Source organism: Psittacula echo (assembly GCF_963264785.1).
Source record: "Psittacula echo genome assembly, chromosome: 7".
Classification (NCBI taxonomy): domain Eukaryota; kingdom Metazoa; phylum Chordata; class Aves; order Psittaciformes; family Psittacidae; genus Psittacula; species Psittacula echo.
Genome location: NC_137740.1, coordinates 16,580,358 through 16,604,389, shown reverse-complemented (window position 1 = coordinate 16,604,389; position 24,032 = coordinate 16,580,358). Strand labels below are relative to the sequence as shown.

Below are 24,032 nucleotides of genomic sequence, written 5' to 3'. Positions count from 1 at the left end.
TGTCTGTTTAAAAATATTTTTTCTTAATTGCATCAAAGCTTATTTCAATTTGACAGTCAAATCACAGTACAAGGTCTGTTTGTAGTATTACTGCAATCCCTATTTATGTAAAGCACTACTGCTTGCTGTGCTGTCAATGAACTAGTTACATGCAGCTCCATATGCTACAGAGGCATGGTAAGAATTTTAGGGCAATGATTCAAAATAGGAGGCATGCAAAGTAAAATGTGAATGTATTAGGTAAATTTTGATAATGAAGGTAGGAAACCTGGAGACATGATTTAATAACATTGATGGAGATTTGAGAGTGTAAGTATTTGGGGAGGAAGATGGCTCGTGTGTTTTTGCAGGTAGAAAGCAGCGGTACTGATATAGAATCATGGAGTGGTTATCATTTGGACTTGAGAGAGCATGGGGGAGAGTAACAGGCTCGTTGGGGTCAATATCTTATCTGGAACTGCATGGCAGCAGATGTAAAGGAAAAGATTGTAAGTACAGGTTTGTTGTACAGTGATGCTTTTATCCATATATCCTTTTAGTATACTGCAGTTTGGAGCTAAAGGATTTCTGAGCAGAGGTTGCATCTCTTTAAATTTAATAGCTGCTGATAGGTGTTTTTCTATGTGTTGGAGCCAGTTTATATTTAGCATTCGTAGCACCTTATGGTGATGTAAGTCCACAGTTTAACTGTTTTATATGGAAAAAAGCTCTTATTTTCCAGTTGTTGTGCTGAATGTTTCATTTCATTCTGCTTAACAGTTGTGATATGAGAAGCAATGGATAATTATTTTCTGTATGTTTGGCCTATTTATCCAGCTGCTTTCTCTTGTAGCTGAAAAGTTGTAGCTTATTAGTTTCTTGCATGAAAGCATTGGTTGACCTTCTTGCACCATTTTCAGGTCTGTTCTATCTTTTATACAGGGAAGGGTATACCAGTGTGTGGTATTTCGGCTGGGGAAGTTTAATATTCTTAGAGACATCATGGTGATCTCTTTCTGTTCTCTGCTCCAATGCCCTGTTAGCTGTTATTTCCAGAGGACTAATCATAGCGACCCTGGATCTCTTCCTGCATGATAATACCTGAGGCTATTGGTTTAACTAGCTAACAGAGTTGTCTTTTTCATTGTATTTGTGCTTATGAACATGGAATTTCAGCTGCTGATTTTATTGTCTATTTGCTTAGTATGAGGACAACCTTCTGCAGTTCTTGTCACTCAGTCTGGTTTTTATTTTTGTGAATAATTCTGTACAGCACATGAGCTTTCTCACTTACCTACTCATCACCTTTTTAAATTTACTGAACAACAGAGATGCCTGCACAGGCCCCTCTGTCTCTTTGGGGCTTGCAGATGATATACTTTCATACCCTTTCCTTGCCCTTCTTTAAGTTATTCCTACACTTTGCCCTTCCCCATCTGTAACTGGTCATTAATAAATCCCCTGACATCTTAGTTTAAGAGTTTTTGGTAGGAAACACTGTGAAAAGCTTTTTGGAAATCCCATTATGCTATTTTGCCCAGGTATGTTGGCTCATTTTTTTTCTTCCAGAGCACTGTGGTGGATGTGCTACTGTGTGTTCCTTCCAGAGAGGATATGCTGACCATTAGTCCTATTTGTTTGCAGTTACCAAGTCTGTTCTGTGACACTTGTGTTTTGCTCAACAGAGACCTAGAATTTACATGAAAGCCTTTCCTTGAATTCCCTGGCAATTTTTAGAGAAATTAATTGCAGCTACCATCTTCCATTCTATGCCTGATTTAACCTACAGGTTATATGCTACTGAAACATGAGTTTCACAATTTCTCAGATCTGGAATACTAGTCCAGGGCTCTGCCCAGTAACTGTTACAAACTTTAGGAACCAAGGTTGTGGTTTGTTTTGTTGGTTATTGTTTGTGGGGCTCTTTTGCTTGTTTTGGGTTTTTTGCCGTTTTAAAAACCTCGTCTGCTTGCAGAGACATCTAAGCTTTAAAGTTTGTCTAAAGTTGATCTTGGTGCAGGGGGAAGGAAGAGGAACAACAGAAGACAGTTCCTGAGGTTTTTGTCGTGGGTAGCAAAATGTTGTGGTCCAGCTACATGTAGTAAGTGGTTTGTGAATGCAAACAGAGGAATGCAGTTCTGAATACTAACAAAAATAGTGCTATTATTTAGTAATAAGGAAATGCTGAGTGTTAGTTCAAAATGGAGTAGGAATTTGGGAGCCACATGAAACATTTTCATGTGTTTCAACTTTTTCAGTGATTGCATTAACAGGATTTCAGTCATCTGTGTTTGTAAAAGGTAGAGTTGAATCTTGAGGTGGTAGATCAGATTATGTGCCTTGTAACCTGAGTATTTGAGGCAATGACAGGACAGTCATTGAACATCGGCTTTTATCAGATGTGAGAGTGTATTCTTGTGTGCTTATATATGTAGAGATGACCAAATAAGACTTTATATTCTTAACTTTTTTATTTTGCTTTGTAAGTAAAACAAATATAGTTGGGATTTTCTGAGTATGATATGCTCAGAATGCAGCAGAGACTCAATACCCACAGGCTGGGTGGTTGACTTGCCTTTTCACGTTACTTCCGTCAGCGTGAGAAATTTAGCTGGAAATCTGAGATTACTGAAAGTTCCCATTGAATGTGGGTAAGTGGAGGGATTTCCTCCACCCTCATTTTGCAGTTAATAGAATAACAATGAAATTGACACAGTCTTGTAAACGTGGGACCAAAGATCCAGGGTCTTGCTTCAATTCCAACACCCATCATTAAAATTACAATGTTAAATAAAGGTCACTAAAAGTGTAATGAATTTTTAGAGGAAGGTATTCTTTCACTATAGTTATCACTAGATATAAGCCTATTTTAATGTCAAATGGAAACTGTGTTATTAAAACAGCTGTAGAGAGAGTGAATGTCAAAACTCTAGGGAGGAAATGCATGGGCTTTTGTGGTGATCATATGAATTAAAACAAGTATATGTAGGTTTACAGATATATCCCTGACAAAGTCGTAAGACAATGTCATGACTGGAGTGTACCCTAAATTTACATAAACTGATGTGCCTTTGTGTATACCCAGATAAAAGCCATCTGTAAAAGGCATCTGGATTACTAGACAAATGTAAAAGCTTTAAGCAGATTCACAGCTCCTTTCGGGATACAATTTTTAGTAGATGGAATCATATCACCTTTTAAGTAAATGCTAACTATGCCACCTCCCACCCCCAAATTTTCTAAGTTGAGACGTATACATGTGTCAGCTTGTAGTAGTATTTGAAATATGCAGAGAAGGAATGTTTGACAATTTCTGATTGGTACTGACTTTTTCCTTTTTTTTCCAAGACATTGCACTATTAGGGGCAGGTAGAAACCACCTCTCTAAAAAATCTTTCCCTATCTTCTCTGCATTGGGGGGTGAAAATTTTTCTGGGTTACGAGATACTGCATTTCCCATTTGTGTCACACCCTATGTTGGTTGCAGATGACCAGATGGTGTAACATGATCACAGCACAGTGCTGTGACAAGGGATTTTCTTCTGATTGTCTGAATGAGTTTTTTACAAACCCAGTTACAACTATTCCTTTTCAAGTTCAAGCATGATACTGGGAAACTCCTAAGTATGCTGCGTTGTGTAAAGTGTATAATCCTGCTTCTTACTGCTAGTGATACTTGAGTTGTGATATGGTCTAAACTCAGGCTTACTTAATCATATTTCTGTCTGGAATCTTGGTACATTCATTGTCAACCCCTCTGCTGTCCCCCAAACCACAAACCAGTAATTTTAAGAACAGCTCCTTTCAGCTCTCTGGGTTTGTGAAATGTACTATTTTTGAAGTTTAATCTACACTTGTTTTCAAAAAGAAAGATATATCTGTTAGTGAATCATGTAGGAGTTTGGAATTGTTCCTGTAGGCTTGTGTCAAAAAATCCCCCAGGTGTCTTTCTAAGAATCAAGTTCTAGTATGCTATTACCATAAGAGTTTTGTGGTTTTTGTCATTTTGGGCTTTTTTTTTTTTTTTTGTACTTCACTTGTTCCAACAAGTATTTGAATGCCTTGGTTTGATTACTGCTTCCATGGTGTGGATGAAGCTCTCTGTTTTTACTGAAAGTACTTTGGGGAGGCCTGTGTTTGTGGTTTTTTGTTTCCTTCAGTTTTAGATTTGTTAGATTTTTTTGACATTAGTGTGAGATGCTGGGAAAGTGCTTCCTGCTGCATGTTTTGCCAACCAGGATTTGAGGAGGGGAAAATATGAACAAGACAACACAAAACCCCTCAAACAAAACCACCCCACAAAACCCCCACAAAGCTTTACTGGTTTTGTTTGATTGAAGTATTTCTATGTTAACTAAGATAGCCTTGGAGATCCCTAAAGTACTTCTCAATTTTATGCATTTTATTATTCTTCCATCATTTCACAAAATACTGCTTCAGAGTAACACATTTTCCTCTCCTACATGAATATGTTCCTTGGTGCATTATGGTGGTTAAAGAGATTGCTCTAGTGTACCAAAGGTTCAGGGTCCCTTCTGAATACAGTGTATCTAAATTAATTTTGCATCCACGCTGTCTTCATCAGGAATGCTTGTCTTCAGCTCTTGCATACTTCAGTGAGGCTATATTGAGCTGTGTTGCTACAGAGGAACTGCCTAAGCTGGGAAGGAAATACAGCTAGTGGATCTTAATCACTAGATAGCTTTAGAGGTCATTGCTAAGGTCCTGAACTGGCGGTAGAAGCCATGTGAAACTGATGGGATGATCTTGGCATGGGACTAAATGTTTGTAGCATTCCCTTTTGTGTCTGACATGGGATTATCTTATTCTGCACATCTGAGTTTAATTTTAACTACAGTGTATAAAGATGATTCAAGTACAGAATGCTGATTGCTCTCTGAAATGATTACTGCTTCAAAGCTACTGCACTTATTTGACAGAACAACTTGAGGCACTTAAGGTAGTGGTTTAACAGTTGAAGGAAGTTTGAGTTTGGCACTTCCAAATCAAAAGAAAAAGAAATTGTTGAGGGTGATTTTTAATCTGATGTGTTTTACAACACTGTACAATGTACTGCAGGTGGCCTTTTCAAGACAAAAAGCTCTAGAACTTTCAAGACTGATTAATGTGAGAAGAATATAGTTGCATTATCTGGATTTTATTGTGCTGCCTATGTGTTCTTGCTTACTCTGTCTTCACTAGACATGTTTCTGAACCTGCATTTGTGTGTTAATTTTCTTTGTCCTCTTGGTGGTGTACCTAGAAGCAGCATGTCACTTGAGAGGAATCTTGATAAAGCATCTGAATAAATCTGCATGTGTCTTGTAGGGTTCAAATTTAGTCCAGGTGTGGGAACACAATAATCCTTTAGTTCCGTTTCTTCGTCCAGTCAAACATTGCTTGGTGTGATAGATGCTGTGTCAGAATAGTATTGGCAATGTAGAGAGGCCTGTGGGTTGGTAATACCATATGTGGAGGGAATCTGGGTGATAAGATCTCATCTTGGCATGCAGTCTATTAAAGAATAATAGCCAGTTGGTTTGAAAGTTACAGCATATCTGAAATGTGAGTAGTATTTTTATGGACTTTCCAGCAGTCCTTAATGGAATTTGTATCTTGAGTTTCTCCACAATCTTTTGGAATACTTTATTAGAATGCAGGATTGTGATGTCAATAATAAGAATATACTTATAGTTTAATTTGCCGCCTTTTTCTCTTACATTTGCAGGTTTCTGTAATGGATCCAACTGAAATGAAACGTAACATGTAGGATGTGTGTTCTCTTAATTCATAGTTTGACTTTTAATTCCATTTTTAAAAGCAGTTGTTTTGGATGGGTGTAAAAAAACCAACCACCACCAGCCTACTGCTACCCCATCCCACCTTGCCTCCTTCCCCCCAGACCAAACCAACCCAAACACCACCACCACCACAAACAACAAAACAAATGAACATTGGGTATCTTGGTTTTACAGGGTGGGAAAAAAATTGAGAAGTGTGCATAAATGAATATGGACAGAGAGAAAGCGAAAAAATCCATTTCTAAAGAACAGCCATTAGATTGTCACATTGACTATGTTTTCTTGGTGCTTTAACCTGTACTTTCTGATATGTAATTTAGCAGTTCCTGCAAGCTTTCAACTCATCTAAGAAACAGATGTTTACCTTTTTTCCAAGTAAACTTATGAACCTGGAAGAATATCCAGCTGCTCATTTTATTTTCTAGTGCTGAGCATTCTGTACACCAATATGATCTCTTAAAAACTTGGTGTTACTTTGGGCACTGTGTTCTTCACTTTAAAATATTGGTAAGGATTCTCACTGTCTCTGTTTTTAAGAGGTCTTATGGATAACAGAGCACACTTTTTTCCCCTCTTGCTTTCCTTTCTGCGCCCTTCCACAGGTAATAGCTTTTTTCACAGTGATAAAAATAGAAGGTTTTGATGTCAGAAACTTCGAAGTTGCTTATCCAGAGTGTATTTATTGGAACATTAGTGGGAGGGCAGGGGAAAAGATTCCTGTGCTCTAGAAGTCTACAGAGTCCATCTAAAACTGACGTGAGAATTTGCTCCAAAGTGCTAATTGAAAAAAGGGGTCCTTTTTTCCTGTTAGGTGAAGAGTTCATTTCCCTTAAGTATCATTGTTCGTGTAACAGGTGATGGGTTGTGCTGTCTGAACCTTAAATATCCAAGCTGGATTTTAAGTTTCCAGCAGTGTGGTAACTCTAATGCTATTACATGCCACCCTACTGTGCAGTGGACGTGGGGTGAGGAGGCAGTCTGTTCTTTCTTACGACTGTGTGGCTTTCCTTTAGGGTAAGGCTTCTCCTGTTTGTGTTCTTTAACAGTTTTGGAGATTCTGCAAAAAAAGAAAGGCAGGGAAAAGCAATATGGAATCATAGAATAAACCAAATGTATAAGGTAAGTTAAATTTAAATGGTTAAATACCTATTAGAAGTTCATTTGTGCTCTCTCTGTCAATATATCTTCCCTTTATTATCCTTCTATTTAAGTAACAATCCCACTCACACAGATTTATGTTAAAACTTCACATAAGTTTACCTTAATAAAATCACTTCCTAGCCATATGGCAGGAAAATATTTAATATTTGGCTTGCTCTGTTTCCTCTGATGTACGTCAACAGAAGTAACTGAGTTATCTATATTGTGAGTCTTTATTTTCATGTGTGCATGGCATTCTAGCTTTAGTTAATGGCTTACAAGACTTAGTTAAGTTTAAGGCTAAATATAGATATATGCATCAGTTTTATGGCATAATATTTGCTGTTCTTACTGTGTTCCAAATGTTGTGTGAAGTAGAAAAACTTCATGTGGCTCAAGTCCAGTAATCACTGCTTGTGCCTACTTTAATCTTCTAGCTGTATTAGCTGCTATTGTTAATCTAAAATGCTCTTGCTATTTTAGGAGATGCCTACGTAACACACGTTGCCAGCAATTGTACTAAATACTTCACTGCTGAACCAGTTGCTCAGGTACCCTGCCTGTCTTTGTTGCTATGGGAGACTGGAAGACTATTACTGTGCCAGTGCTGTCATCAGGTAAACTGGTAATATTTTGAATTTATTGGATTTAGTATCTTTACTGGTTATGTTATAGCACTTGAGAGAGATTGGAGTTTCATGCATGACATTTGACTAGTTAAGCAGACTATTTAAATAATATGTAGTACTTGCAGTGCTTTGGTTTTTTTTGCTTTGGATTGTGTCTGTACAGATATGCTGCTGTAAAATACTGTCTTTAACATATGGTCAAACCTTCAGGAGATGTTGTATTTTCAGAAGTTTCTTTACTTCTTCTATATTCTTTTGCCTCATAAATTGATTACAGAAGTGTCAAAGGAGTAAATAGTTTCTTTTACTTCTATATAGTGAAATAGTAAAATTTGCGTATCTTGGCATCCTTGAAAGGATGTAATACCTTAAGATGATATTAAGTCTTCAGTCTTTGGTGGAAGCTTATGCCTTTTATTTTTTTACTATTTTTTTTAGTTGTGAATTGCTCAGTATGTAGTTCCAAATAACATTCTAAGCTCTAGAATTATAAATTTCTCTAAATAATAATTTGGGTGGTAAGGGATTTGACTTTTTGTGTGTCCTGAACTATCAGCCCTGACTTGTTTCTTAATGTTTTTAACTTTTAGATAGCAAAAATATTTTTCAGTATACCTCAGATAACAGTATTTCTTCCCCAAGTATGAACTCACAAGTGCTACGTTTGTCACTGCCTTCATCCAAAAGCATGCATGGCTTTTTCAGTGCCTTCTGCACAGAAGAGAATATTGAACAGAGTGTATCCTATCTTGATAGGGTGAGTTCTTGCTGTTTATTGGTGATTGTGTGAAGGTGACATTGCATCAATTGTCGTAGTATAGATTCAATGGATTAAGAAGGCTTTTTTCTCAGTGCTCAGAAGCTGAAGTTGGTGAGAAATAGGTTTTTCTGGGGAGATGGTGTGGGAATACAGGAAAAGATTAATATAGAATTGCATGTGATACTGTTTCTCTCTTTTGGAGAATTGTGGAAGATTATTAGTATTTATTCTCCACCCCCATTGTCTTTTACCAGGAACTGACAACACTGGGCTTTCCCTCTATTTATGCTGAGTCCAAAGGAAAGGAATTAAACTTAGTATCTATCATAAATTGCATGAATGAGTTGCTTGTACTGCAGCACAAGAACCTTCGAGCTCAGGAAGAAGTAGAAATGCAGCATCTAAAACTGGGTAGTGATATGGATCACTTACAGAACTCCTATGCTAAATTAAAGGTAAAAACAAGGTAGTTCCACAATTATTATGCAGCACTTCTGTTTAACAGATTGTAACATTCTTAACAGTGAATGCTTTTTTTTGTTTTTTCTCCCCAGTACTAATGGGGAGTTGTATTTTGATGTGCAATTTGGGTTGGCTTTGGGAAGTATATTTCCAGTTGAAAAATCTGTGAAGTTAATAAGTTTTCAGTTCTATTTCGTATTTAGAATTATGGCCTCTTTAATCAAAGAAGAGGAGAGACTGTTCAGATTAGAAGTGTTCATGCATACTGTGGGTGAAAATGTTAAATAAATAGTTCAGGTCACTGTTTAGTACCACTTAAAAGGATTATGCTCAGCTCTGAAAGTTGATTTCCTGATATAATTGTGACCAATAAAACTGTAGTTAGCATTTCTGTTCTGTGTCACAGGGTTATTGTCAGTCTTTCCCCGTATGTATAGCTTTTTGTGTATGGGGGGGTGTTTTTGTTTCTGTTGTATTCCTTGGTAGCCAATTACAAGTTCTCTTCATATGGATTGCTCAGAAGCTCTTGTCAAGCCTGAAGTTAGTAAGCTTCATTTTATCACAAGATAAACACATGCACAAGGCAAATCACTGTGGAGCAGCTGATAAATTGGAAGTTCAGATGCTACTTCATGGGCGCTTGTATGTGCGGTCATATTAGTGTTGTCTGTCCCTTGATTCTGTCAGGAAAATAAAAACCATCAGCGTATGTTTCGGAGCTTTTCGGGCTAGTTTTTCACTGGAGCTGGCCAGCACTATCTCCTTCACAAATACTGCTGTAGACTATCAATCATAGTAGGTCATCCACATAGAAGCGTTTCTATAGGATGTTAAAAATCGTGTGTAACTGCACTCAATTTTTATACCAATGCTATATGTTAGCTTCCGAGTAACCGCTCCAGTTACTTTCCCTAGACAAATGCATTAAGGTGATGGTGTTGGGATGGGTACCTTGTTAGTACAGCTTCAATCCTAGGGCATTTAATTTAGCTCTCAGCTTGTAAAGTTTCTTGTGTAAATTCTTTCAGATACCATGCAGCAAACATCTTGACTCATGCTATTTTGTTACCTGTATTCCAGTGTGGGTTGCTTAGAAATTCTTGTTGCTTAAATATCTCTGCACATTTGTAGCTCAATACTGTACATGTAAAGAAAAAGAGCTTGTATGTAGTGTTTGGCTGTGTCAATTAAGTTGGCGTTTTTGGGTTTGAGTTCTATATTTGTGGAAAAAACAACTAAAATTCTAGTTTTGCATAATGTGTTATAATGAGATAGCTTCTCTAGCCTTACTCTATATATGTGAAATAGCTTGTTTGTTTTGCTGTGATCACAGGCTGAAATGTGTTAATTGTTCTCTTGATTATTTAACAGAAATACTCCAGTGAGACCATAGTCCCATGTTCATACAGGTTATTCAGTATCTGCCTCACTTTCCCAGTATAGAAATGCTTACAGAATCCCAACTTAATGAAAAGTTAAGTTTTCATTAAGTAATTATAAGATTATTATTCAATATAAGATAATTCCTGTTAAATACCAAGCCAAATTTTTGTTACTTGTGAGCAGGAGTGTTACTTTGTACTGGGCAATCGTACTTCTTGCTCCAGAAAATAGAACTAAGTTGTCATTGAGAATGCAAGATCATCCCTAAAACATTGGAGAAATATATAGGAAAACTTACTTTAAGTGAGGTGGTTTGGCAGTCTAGTTTGTATGTTCTGTTGTTTAGTTTGTGGGTTTTTGGGGGGCTTGTTTTTTGTTTGTTTTTGATAGAGGGTGTGGTTTTTTTGTTAACCCTTTGCTGTTAATTCTTACTGATACTGAGCTATCAACATTCTTTCCTAGGAACAATTGGAATTATCTAAAAGGGAGATAGTTGGACTTCAGGAAAGAGACAGACAACTGCAAAACAAGAACAGAAATTTGCACCAGTTACTTAAAAATGAAAAGGATGAAGTGAGTTGTGTACATTAACACGAGTCATTACCTAGATTCAGTAATATATTTTTATTTTAGTGAGTCTTGTAATTGTTCACATTGAATTCTTATTTTTGTTGATAAATGTTGCCTTTCACCAAAGTGAAATTGGCATGTTTCATATGGATACGTTAAGTTCTGTTAGGGATAGATTCAAGTTATAATAATAGCAGAGAGTAGTGCAGAAATGCATATGTGCCATTTTCTGAGGCTTTCTGTACTTCTGAGCATAGCTTTATCTTAGAAGTTTAAAAGAAGAACCAAGATCAGAAGACACTTTGAAATTCAAAGTGCTGTTTAGTTTAGGATTTGTTTCCAGTGTGCTTCCCTTCCTCCCATTCCCTCTCCTGTACCACCTCCTGCACGCCCCCCTTCTTTATATGGCTCCTAAGTTTCTGTGAGGGTTCTCTGTGATCATAAACCTATTCATGCAGTTAGTGATCACAGCATTATCTGTATATAGTGAACATTCTGAAGTTGCAGCTTAAAATATTCAGTGTGCTGTATGTTTGTTTGTAAGCTTAAAACTGACAGTTGAGGGGAGGGGAGGAAAAACATACAAACCCAAGAAACAAAACAAAATCAAAACCCAAGCCCAGGTATTGATAGTACTGGCCAAAAATTCATTTTAGGATATGTTTTAATGTCTTTTTAGACCAAATGGAATAGTCTGTCTTCCAGCATCCTGCTGCCCAGAAGATTAGTACTTTATTATTTTTAGTGTATACTTAACAAGTATTAGAATATGTTGCTTGTGATATTGGTTTCTGCAGAAAAGACACCAAATCCCCTGAGAAGCCTGAGGTCAGAATCCATGGGCTGGGAGAGTTTTTCTGACTCCTTTTGTCACTTCCTTTCGTCAGAAAGACAGTTTTAATTAGAAGTATCATTTTGCTTCTTGTATTTTGGTTTTCTGAAGAAATCTATTGCAGTTACGCTTTAGTTGAAGAAAATACAGTTTTTGTGGGGTTGCTTTTAGGTACAGAAGTTGCAGAACATAATCTCAAGCAGAGCTACACAGTACAATCATGATATGAAAAGGAAAGAAAGAGAATATAACAAATTAAAGGAGCGCTTACATCAATTAGTCATGAACAAAAAGGACAAAAAGATAGGTAAGTAGCTCTGAATTTTACTACAGCAAACCAGCATATTCAATATGTTAAAAATGCTTCTATGTTCTGGGTATCTTTAAAGTTAGTATGGCCCTCTTGTAGGTCTTTAGATGTTAGAATGTTATGTAAAAGATGTAATATTTCAAGTCAACTGACTCTGTAAGGCTAAGTTACGCTGTCCTATGAGGTTTTTTACCAAGCACAAACCAAATGGAGATATTTACAAAATGAGAGGTTTTTTTACTAGGGGGAATTATCTGGAATCAATTCCTAAGATAGAGCTGTCTCTTTTCTACTTTAGAATTACTGCTGCCATCACAAGACCTTAGTGTCATAAATATTGTCTTATGCTCACCAGTTGCAATCAGGAAGGAGCACTGCATGACATTTCTTTTCCACCCTTAAGATACTACAGTCTACTTGTGTCAGGGACAAGCCTTGAGAAATTTTGGAGAGGAAGGTACATGACATATGTAGCACCTAGTGTTTTGTGAAATGAGGAGAAATCTCCTTTATCATATGAGCACTCATATGTCATGCTGCCTAAAAATTGTGTTCAAAGTATCAATGCTATTTAACATGAGTATGGTTTTTGTGGTGTGCTTTCGAAATGGGTATTGGTGTTATGTATTAAGAAAAATATCTGCATGTTTTGGTTCATATATCTTACCTTAGCATATTTGTATCATTTATCTCCAGTGGAAGTCCTGCTTTTCTTGTCTTATCCTTCCTGCCAGCCCCCAAACATTTAGCTGTTTTCCAGCTGTAGTGCATGTGTGTTGTGTTTTACTAAGCTGGTTTAATTCACTAAGCTGGTTTAATTCACTAAGCTGGTTTAATTCACTAAGCCAGAAGAAAACTATTCATATTGTTGCCAAGCTGTTTTTCTGCTGGTTTAGTCTGCTGAAAGTGCTTGAGGGTAAACTAAACCAGATTAGGACACTAGCAGGAACACCTATTCTGGCTTCAGAAAATCTTTAGGTATCAGCTCAGTAATCTTTAGAAACCTCACCTTGTGGTCAGCAAAATTTACCTATGGCATGTTCTTGACTGCAGTTGGCTAGTACTAGCTCAACTATCAGTGAAGTCAAAATAGCAGGGGTTTAAATCTAGTCACTCTTTGCTTGATAGCAAACTAGAATTGTGCTTGGACCACTCATCTGTAGCGATGGGTCTGGGGTTTTGTTTTTCCATGTGTTTTTTAGGTTGTTTTGTTTTGTGTGTTTTATTTGGTTTTTTTTTTCTCTTTAAATGTGGAAAGAGAGGCTTCTTTGAGGAACATCTTGTGGCACATTAGGAAGTTGCTTACTCTAAACTGCAGGTATAACTGGGATTACTGGCAGAAGACAGGTTAGAGTTGATAAACCTCTGATGAAGGTTGAAATAGGGATGAAGATGTCATTAAGAAATGCATAAGAAAGTATAAAACAGGATGAGAATACATCCCTCCATGAATTTCCAAACACAAAAGTTTATTTTTTTTATTGGCTATCTTGTTCAGTTACTTTAAGCAGGGCAGTGTGGTTTCATATGGGTTGGAGGATTGAGGAGAGTATTTGGGTAATGTGGTCTCTTGACAATAACTACATGTAAATGCAATGTTGTGTGAATGTTTATGTATTTGCATGTTGTTCACGCTTTGAAATATCCTTTTCATTTGTAGCTATGGAAGTTCTAAATTATGTTGGTAGAGCTGATGGGAAGAGAGGTGCATGGAGGACTGATAAGACAGAAGCCAGGTAGTTGTCTTAGAACAACATTAATTGAAGTTTATGTTATGGCTGTTATGTTGTTACTGTAAGATTTCTTCCTCCAGAAATGAAGAAGAAATGTACAAAGTTCTATTAAGTGATTATGAGCAACGCCAAAAACAACTTTTAGTGGAAAATGCTGAGCTGAAAAAAGTTCTTCAGCAAATGAAGAAAGATATTATTTCACTTCTCCCACCACAGAAACAGAAACTTAAAGAATGGTCTGAAGATGGGCCAGTAAGTATTCTGCAGTTAAAATTAAATCTGTGTGTTGGTTTAGTGCTGGAATCTTTTCACAATTATAAAAAGATGAAGTAAAAGTAAACTTTCATGTTTATTGTGGCTTGCACATCAGTTTAAACAAATCATTTAAACAAGTAACCTACTATCTGTTAACAATACCCAGTGTATTCTTCCCAGTCAGTCATTGGAAAGCTTGAAAGTATACTCTGAGCGAATTGTAAATGGAGTAGCTACCTGTATGTAGTTCTGTGTAATGATGCATTTGGGATTTTGTTTGCCTTCTGTACAAAGATGTTGACGCTAGCTTTCAAGGTGCTTATGCAAAGAAACCAGGCTTCCCATAGGATCCATGGGGGTGAAGGATATATAATTAGGGTGTGCTCCTATATAGATTAGAGTAGTTGTTGGTTCCTTTTACAGAGCTGCTGGTAATTTCAAGGAAAATGTTCTGTGGTATTCTTTTGTTTGTTTTTAAGGTTTTAAGTATTTCTTTGTTTACAGAGCGTGTGTATATGTATATTTTTTTTTTTTTTTTTATGGAATAGTATGGGGCACATTCATTGTTTATCATTCAGTTTGCTGATTCCCTGCTAGAAGTTGCTGTTATGTCTTGATGTCAGAGTGAAGTGGGCAATAATCTAGAAAGTTAACCAAGCTTTTGCTTAGCCAAGTCCCTGAGCATAAAAAAAGAGTTGAAATACAGCCAATGTGCATAAAAGCTAGATTCTAAGAATCACTCAAGTTTGATGTACTGGTAATAGGGTATTAAGAGAATACAGATACTCTACAGAACAAAGTATGAAGAATTTCTATTACAAACAGTACCTGTTCAGAAGAGAATGTGTAGATGGAGCATGTCAGATTGTGCTCTTTTTGTGGGATCTAGTGCTTGCTGTTTGAGAAGATCCACTGTCCTGCTCAAGTTGCTGTACTATTCCTTTATTTATGGGCTATCTCAGGTACATTTGTCCAGCCTCAGAATGCACTGTGTAGAAAAAGCACTAGAGACTCTGACCACACCTTTGTAAGGTGTAAATAAACTCTTTAACTTCACTGGATGACTTGCCCTGTATACCACACAGAATGACTCCCATGTGTATTTAGTATAGTCGTCAGTAATGTGCTGTGTGTTAACCTTTTACCTTAGAAGTAGATTATGTAGATATAATTATTACTATAGCTCAGCAATGAGAAGTTGATCTTCTGTAATGGGTATTTGGTATAATTTGTAGTATAAAGCATAATTGGGTATCAGTTCTTTAAATGGTCTTGCTTTTAGGATTCTAGTGATGCCAAGAGGGTTTGGAGCAATCTTGAGTACACTGGTGAAAATCCAGCTGTGGCAATAGGGTCCTTATGAACTTGTGCATTGAAACAAACTTGGGAAAACCAGATTTAGTGCTCTGAAATTAACCACCAATAACCACTGAGCATCTGTTAACTGTTGTAGCATTAATGGGCTACTATGGTTTTATACTTCCCATCCAATATTTCTTACCTACTTGTAGATCAAGGGGATTGTATAGAATGGTTTAGATGCTTTAGAGTAGAATGTTCATGCCAGTTATTCAAATGACTATAGCTTTTCAAATTAAACCTACTGAACTGTCCTGGGCTAGTTTTCTCTTTGCTATTTAGACTTCTATATGCTAGCTGTTCACTATAGCATTCAGGTTTGATATTTGAACTGTAGCGAAAAATGGAAGCGGAAGGAGGTGCTAGCTCCACTACCGTCAGTGTGGTGGGTTGGTTGGGGTTTTATCATCATGGAGAAAAATGAGGCAGAAACAAATTACCTGATTCTCAACAGGAGAAAATCTTTGTCTTTAAATCCTGTTCATGCTGCATAGTAAGTTTATGGGCAGCTGCTGCTTAAGTTTGACACCATAACTCAGCAGTCTGAACTTCTCCTAGCTTGAAGATGTGTGAAAGTAAGTCTTGCTAGCTGATACACTCCCTCTGTGGTGGGATTCTGGGGACTGCCAGATCACTTCTGTCTCTTCAACGTTATGCTGTTAAGGAACTAAACTCCCTGACAGTCATTTTTCTTTCCCTGGTTGGAAAAATCATTCCTGTATAGAAGGGTTTTCTTCCCTTCAGTAAATTAAATCCATATACATATTTAAATCAATGTGTGCATGTATTTGAAATAGTGGAGTGGTTTATACCTTCTTGTTTCTGCTTATACAGGTGCTGTCAGACTTGGAAGAAGATATTGGAGAGTTAAATAAAGAGAATATGTGGGAACTGTCTTGTGAAACTGTGCGAGAGCAGCTTACCAACAGCATTAGAAAACAGTGGCGAATGTTGAAAAATCATGTTGAAAAGCTAGATAACCAAGGTGAAGTTTATTTGTATTACATTTTCACGTAAAGTACTACTAATAATTCCATTTGGTATCGTGCTCTGAAGACTTATTGTCTAAGCTTAAATGGAAGGAACTACCTGGTAGCCTTTCTGAAAGGGCTTGTGGTTTTGTAATTTTTCTGCGTGAATTTCAGTTGTAGGAAAGCGACTGCATACCAAGCCTGTTGTTATGAGAAAGGACATGTTTATAATTTGACACAGTAAACAGCAACTTTATGAAGACACATTGTTTTTCTTTTGAACATACATGCCCTGTAGTAAAATTTGTTGCCTTTCCCCAGCTTTTTGGGATGTTCAAGTAATGCAGATGTAATTTGAAGTAATTGGAGGCAAAATACACAAATCCATCTTGAGAGTCTAAGCTTGCCATAACTGTGCCTCTGAGGCTTCTTCTGGCATTCTAAAGTGAACTGGCTGCTGGTGTGGTGATGGACCCTCCTTGTTTCCAGCTGTTAAACAGCACTGAAAGACAGCTAAAAATATATAAAATTCTTTCCTAGTATTATTTTCCCATGCAAGCAAATGCTGCTGCTATCACAGGGATATCTGCGGTCAAGAATAAGACTGAGAAGGTCATGCATGCAATTGCAAATAAGAGCAGATGGTCTATGTGAGAATATGTTTATGCCATAGGAAGGATTTTAAGAACACTTGTTTTAAGTAATACTTGATCTGATGTAGCTAACTGGAGAAGTACTTGTAAGCAGCAGGAAAAATGTTTTGAGCATTTGCTGTTTTCTTGGAGTCACCTTTTGGGTTTTTTTTTTTTTTTTTTTTCATTTATAGAAATGGCCATAGTGTAGTCCACCAGGTTTCAATTAATATTCAAACACTGACATCAGGGGATTGAAGTTTGGCTTATTACAATCACTGTGATAGCTATGCATGAAATTTAAGCAGTATGTAATTACACAAAATACATCTTATTCTTCTCTAATTCAGTCCCTTACTGGGATGAGAATGTGCTTGTGATATTTGTTAGCTCCTTTTCTCCTTCACAGGACTTGAAGGAAAAGGCTGTCTTTTTATATCTGTGATAAATATAGTTTCTGTCATATTTTTATGAACACACAAGCCCTTCAGAAGTGGGCTTGGAAGAATACACTAACAGCATGTTACTGAAAAGAAATCTTCACTTGTTTTCTTTTAAATAACTTCTGAAACAAGTGGGGGGGTTTTGTATGACACTTATTGAAGTGCAGATGCTTGGTTTTCTTTTAGGGGTGTGAAATGGCTGTTTTCATTGCTATTTTTTTCCTGAACTGGATTCCTGAATCCAGTGCTATGTGTGTAGCACCAATTCTAGATCTCATCTCCAGTAGTGCTTTTGAACACTATGTGTATATATCTTTCAGGATGAAACAAACAGTCTAAAATCTTTTGGTATTGCTCTAAGTCCCTGATATGAGGGATTTCTGTTGGTTTGGGGCTTTTTGGGGTTTTTGGGGGTTTTTTTGGTTTTTTTTTGTTTGTTTGTTTGGTTTTTTTTTTTTTTTTTGTTTGTTTTGTATTTTTTCTTTTAAGTACCTTTCTTCTCTTCCACTTAGTATCACGTGTACATTCAGGAGCTTTGAATGAGAAAGATGTCATTTCAAGAGAAGACCATGAGATGGAAACTGAGAAGCTAGAGTTGGAGATCCAGCAATGTAAAGAAATGATCAAAACTCAGCAACAGCTTTTACAGGTAGTAGACTTTAATTTTTCTTATCTTTTCTCAGGTGAATCTAAGCTGCTTTTTTAACTTGTCACTTTTCTCATCTCTGAGCCTTTCTCCATTATTTTTTTTAATAATGCTTTTAAAATAAAACATCTTAATGGCTGGTCTGAGTATAGGTGTGCTAGTGGGTTGGTTAGTAGTTTAAAGAGCTTGTAATCCTGGTAGGAATAATTTGGGGAGATAAAGATGAAGACTGAATGGGGACATTCTGCTTGCTATCTGGAACTCTGCCCCCACCAGCTTGATACTTACTACTTTGCTTCTATTTTAAACTCCAGTCATTTTTCTTTATAAAACTGAAAATCCATGGGAATTTTGCTCCTCTTAACATTCACTCCCAAATCAATGTTTGTATCTCTTTGCTTTATATCTGCAGCAGCAGCTCATGTGTCCATGTGATGATGACACCACTGTGTTACTACAGGACTGCTATTTACTGGAAGAAAGAGAACGTCTTCAGGAAGAATGGAGACTATTTCGGGAACAAAGAAAGAATTTTGAGAAGGAACGAAGGAGTTTTACAGAAGCTGCTATTAGATTAGGACTTGAGGTATTAAAAAAGTGGGAAGGTGTTAGAAAAGGAAACTGCTGTGGAAGATGACTCATGATTAAGTAATTTTACTGTTATACACACCAAAGTGCAGGCATCCAACAATATCTGTTTGCTAACATCTATAGAGAAAGATCATTCCCATACTGTATGAAACATGTCTTTGGTCATTGTAGGAGATCATTCTGTTGGCATAAAAAAAAAAAAAAAAAAAAAGAAAAAGTAGGATTTTTTGTGTAATAGAAAATACAGTTGCTGCAATTGGAATGACTAATTTTTTGTTTCAGCAATATCTAAGTACTTCCAAAAATAAGTCCACTTAATCACAAAATCCTTCAGTAGGTAATGCTTAAGCTTGGTTTCCTACAAAAGCAAGGTCTGTGCAAATTTCAGTCAGATTTGGCTGCATTCTCTGAGTTCTCAAAGGTACTAGATTCCTAAACTTTTGACTAAACCAGTGACTGTTTCAGAAATGCGAAGTAGTTGCTGCCTTTTCCTTAAGGTTATCTGTTCTTTTCTTGTAGTTAAGTTGGCCAGTAAGCACACATATTGGAACATGGTTGGGGTAGATGTGTTTTTAAATGAGCTCTAGCATGTGTGTTCTTTGGTCCAGTCAGCAGTTAGGGCTGAGTGCATGAGGGGACTTACAAGTTTAGCAGGGAAAGGAGGCCACAATGATATGTATGGTCATGAAATTATGATTGTACAGTTATGGCAGGAAAACATTAAAGGAAAAAAGAAATGGAGCTTAGACTTACTACTTAGAGAACTGTGTGCTTTGATATGCAGAGCAAAAAGTTGAAGTGGGATGTGATTAAAATTTGTAGAACCATCGATTCAGTTGGTCAGATGGAAGCAGTATTGTTCACCTAATCTCTTAAGGTTAGCACTAGAATGAGCTTGTAGAACCTGTTTTACTGATGGTTTTTTTGAGACGGAATAGCTTGTTGCTTGATTCCAGAGCCACTGGATCTTTTTGGAGTTTGTCTTTTGCCGTTATTTTCCTTGGTTTTTTTGTGCTCAATGATGGAAATAAAACAACCTCTTTCTGCCACAGTTTCAGATGGAATTAATCAGTGCTATTTTCAATACCACTTTTATCAAGGAAAAGGCTCAGGGTTGGTGTTTAAGCAGTAATCCTTACTGGCAGCTGCGCAGAAATGGGGGCTACCTCCAAGAGGTAGTGCTACACTGAAGTGGAAGTGGAGCCTAGGAGGCAGTGATGAGAGATGGTGTCACTGGAGTGGAGAACAGTAAAATCAAAGGATTAGTCAGACTTCAGTGAAACAAACCATGGGAGTTGGCTTGAAAATAAATACCTTCTCAGCTAATCCTTGTTGGATTCAAAAGCTTGTTCACATGACTGTAATTCGGTGTTAAACGGCTGTCTCTCCTGAATTACATGGACATGTTACAACTTTTTCTTAGCTGGAATAGCATGAATGTGGAGTAAGCTTGTTCCTGTGGTTGTAAATGTAAACTGTCATTTCTTTTCTTAGAGAAAGGCATTTGAAGAAGATAGAGGAGTATGGCTGAAGCAACAGTTCTTAAGTATTTCTACTGATTATAAGCACTCTGAAAATGTGACAACTCCAAGTGCCTTCTTAGGAAGCAAGTATTTGGTTCAAACTATGTTCTTGTAATGTGCTTTTTCTCTCCCTTCCTTCTCCCTTCCCCCCTTTCTTTCAGTTAGAAGATGCAAATATAAACAAAACAATTAAAAAAAAAAAAAAACACCAAAAAAAAAACCAACCAAAAAAACCCAAAATCCCCCCCCAAAAAACCAGCACCTCCCCCCCCCCCCAACCAAAAAACCAAAAAAAAAAACCAAACAACAAACACCAACCAAAAAAAAAAAACAAAACCCACCCAAACACTTCCCAAGACAAATTTTGCCAGGTATCTGTGCCTCTGCCTGTCAGGGTAACTGGTGGTTCAAAATCTCCTTTTAAAAAGGGAATTGTAATAACTCCTTCGCTGATAATTATTTATGTAATGATTTTGTATTTGGGAGGTGATCTGGTAAATGTCAAGTACCTGACAGTACAGCTGTTAAGAACAGGGAGCTTCTAGAGTTATGAACCTAAATTAAATGTAAACATATTAATTGCCAAGGCAGTTGAAGAAGTCATGACTTATAAAGATCTACATAGATAAGCAACAAGTTTTGGGAACAAGAACATCACAATGTGGAGGTGGCAGCATTAATTGTTTGAGATGAAGTAATATTAAACATGCATACAAACATATTCAGGAAGAAAAGAATTCTTTGGAAAAAGAAATAGTGAAAAGAGTGTAATGATTACAAATTTGAGCAATAAACACTTTTAAGATTTGTATCTCCATAAAGGAGTAATTTCAGAAAAAAAAAAAAAAAAAATGGCTATGTTATGTATAGTTTAGAATACTTACTGAAAGTATTCCTTTTATTCTTTCAAATTGATAAGCTCATTTCCCATGCCCTCATTCCTGAATATGCACATGCAGTGTTTTGGTCTTCACCAAGAGTCTTTGATAATTTCTAAGGACTGTGTGGTGGGTTGAGCCAAAAAATAAAGGAATGAGGGAGGAAAAAGTAACAACAATCTGTTAAAAAGATTCTTGTTATGGCAGCCAACAATTAAAGATAAACATGTGAAACATCTATCAAGTGAAGATGGCGTGAATTTTTTTTCTTGTTAGATAAACTAGCCTGTCTCATGTTCTGGGTTTTCCTTGTTTCTTTTTTGTGCATTTCTTTCTGTAAGTGTGAAATGATCTTCCACGTAGGAGAACTTTTATTTTTAGGAATAGAGCTAAAATTGTTTGGCTGTTGCTCATGAAGAATGACTTGATTTAGTGATCTGTGAGCAACTTGAGATCTGTTTAACATTCGTTGTACGCTGAAACTTTTGATTTGTAATTGCCTTTTTCCAAATCCTATTGTTTCTGGATGTATTTAATGTCATTTTTTCTTCTAAATGGCATTCTTTGATCTTTTATATATCCTAATCTTAAGCTACTGGATAATAGTCATAAAAACAAAGATGTCTGCCACACAGAGTCCAGACTCCATTTGGATATTATTCCACAGTTCATTAGAGTTGTTTTCATGATAAATTTTTGGTTTTCACAACACTTGTCCAAAAGCTCTTAATTCTGTAGTGCTGTGATGAATGCTGCAGAATACAGAGCCATTCTATTTTTCTACTTCATATGAAAGCTTTGGAATCTAAGTGTGAAGAAGAGTTAGCAGGAATTGATCTGACCCTGGCAAGTTTGGCTGTTGTCTTTCCATCAACTTTAGTGATAGTTAAGTTCATATAAATGCAAAGGCATTTAACTTGGTGCTTTTACTTTTTTCCGTATACTCTGGCAAGTTTGCATTTTTTCATGTTAGTGTTGATTACTGTATCCACCATATGCTGCAAGAAACTTTTACTTTACTGAGTGGCTTTAAATTTGACTTCAATACTACTATGTGCAATGATGGTTGTGTATGTAAATGCTTCACTTTCAAGTGTGGAATCCTAATCTGAACATAACTTCATTGAGTAGCATTACATGTGCTCATAAAATTTTACAGAGATCTGTAACAATAAGATTTATTATTATAGACATCCTGCAAGATACTTGGTGTTTTTTATGGAGTAGAATATATCAAGAAGTGAGTCCTTCAAATGTTTTTGATTGCACTGTAGTTTAACTGTTGATACTTATCTCTCTTAGGTTCTGACCAAGACAATCGATTACCGAAATCTACATCTCAGCAAAGAAAATCTCACTGTATGTTGGGTGGTCCTGTTTCAGCAGAACCTTGCCAGATATCTCCATATATTGCACGTAACAGGTATCTGAAATGAGGTTGGTTTTATAGTGCTAAGCTCTACATAGAGACTGAGTTGTGATAACTTATGGAAAGCCTAATCTGAAGTTTATGATTGTTACATTGCAAAATATATTAAATATCATAAAACCCTCTATCCTAAGTATAATTTATTTGCATTATAATGTTCTCTTTTTTTTTTCCTTTTTTTTTTTTTCTCCCCCCCCCAGTTCCAGTGCTGCATTAAGAAAACCTGCTCAAGATAGCAAACCAAATCAGTGGGTGGAAAGTGACAAAGAAACAGAGTAATGCACAAAGTCATGGGAAGACTCTGGAATTGGCACTCTGCTATGTAGAAACTTGCACATAGAGCAACTGCCTTAGAGTTCCTAGGGTTGATAGCTGGGTTTTTTGTTGGAGATTGGTTCATAAACTTTTCATTCTAAAGTGAAACAATGCTGTGAGTTTGATTGTTCTTCTAGAGGATTATGTGGTGATTTGAACTGTGGTGTGTGTGTGTATGTGCGTGCCCATGGGTTTTATTTTTTAGAACATTTTTGCTTCATTTTCTTGCAACTCTTAAAGAAGATAATTTAAAATATATAAAAGCTTTGATATTTTTTTTAGAAACAAAGCTCTGATTCTGTGAATGAAGCAATAGTGTGACACTTTGACTGTAACAAAATATTGGATCCTTGTGTTCCTTTTCATCACAGGCAGAGATAGCACTTTTAGCAGTTGTTTAATTATTGGAAACCTTCAGTTATGTCTCAAGTGTAACTGGTATTAGAATTTCTTTTGCCTCAACTTGAATGTACAGTATACTGTAGATTTTTAACCAAACAGGTTCTATATTTATTGTGTGATTTGAAAATACCTCTTTGATATTTCAGATGACTGAAAGTGCAGAATCTTTATATATTTGTAAATAGACAAAGTGCTGAGAAACCATGAAATGAAACACATGCATACATAGTATTATTTTACACGGCATTTTAAATTTGTTTTATAGTGGTACTGAGTTTACAGATGCATTAGGACTTTCAGTGGTTCAGTGAGGAACCAGATTATTTCAAATGTGAACAATAAATGTGTGATTTTATTCTAAGAAACCCTGGTTCTCACTTTTGTATGCACTAAGCTATCGTGGATGTCAGGCTGTCTACTGACAACAAATCCGATGCTGCTTTGGAATTTTGTTAGTTTTACCTTTTAATCAATTCCAGACTTTTTTTTTTTTTGGTGGCCTTTGGGAAATCTGTTTTGTTTATAATGTAATAAAAATAGCCAAGTGGAGGTCAGATGGTTCAGTCTCTTTCACCTGACTCCATGCATGCAGTTTTTCCTTGCCCATTACAAATCAATCTTGTCTTTGTTGGGTTTTCATGCACCTGTGAATGCATGTGCATAGCTCTGATGCTTTTGGAAGATGCCTAAGAAACTTGTGCATTTCTTACGTTCATAGGAAGGAAAGTAACTCTGAAGCTTAGAATCCTTTACTGAAAACATACTGCTGCTCTGCCTATTATCTTCAGAATTGGATGTAATGGAGTGATTGGGCCACCTGGAGAAATAGGAATTGAGTAACATAGGAAAGAGAAGAAAGGGGGGATCTCCAGGAAGCTAAGACAGACAACTGCAGTTTCTTCTGATTAGCTCTGCATATTGAGTGAGATGAAGTAGTGGCCAATGCAATCTGCACAGAATACTTGTATGGTTCTTGCAGAGCACCCTTA

General features: G+C 36.6%; 1 protein-coding gene across 1 annotated transcript; it reads left to right on the top strand.

Annotated features, from left to right (window-relative positions):
* Positions 1-7,494: 7,494 nt before the first annotated feature.
* SSX2IP (SSX family member 2 interacting protein) lies at positions 7,495-23,061 on the top strand (the record flags this gene model as incomplete). Its single annotated transcript, XM_080623468.1, has 13 exons — positions 7,495-7,537; positions 8,140-8,306; positions 8,564-8,764; positions 10,617-10,727; positions 11,728-11,863; positions 13,527-13,602; positions 13,680-13,851; positions 16,048-16,198; positions 17,772-17,908; positions 18,318-18,491; positions 19,991-20,102; positions 22,200-22,320; positions 22,527-23,061. 13 exons carry the CDS (start codon positions 7,495-7,497, stop codon positions 22,603-22,605), a joined length of 1,680 nt encoding a protein of 559 aa, XP_080479594.1. The 3' UTR covers positions 22,606-23,061.
* Between the last annotated feature and the right edge of the window lie 971 nt (positions 23,062-24,032).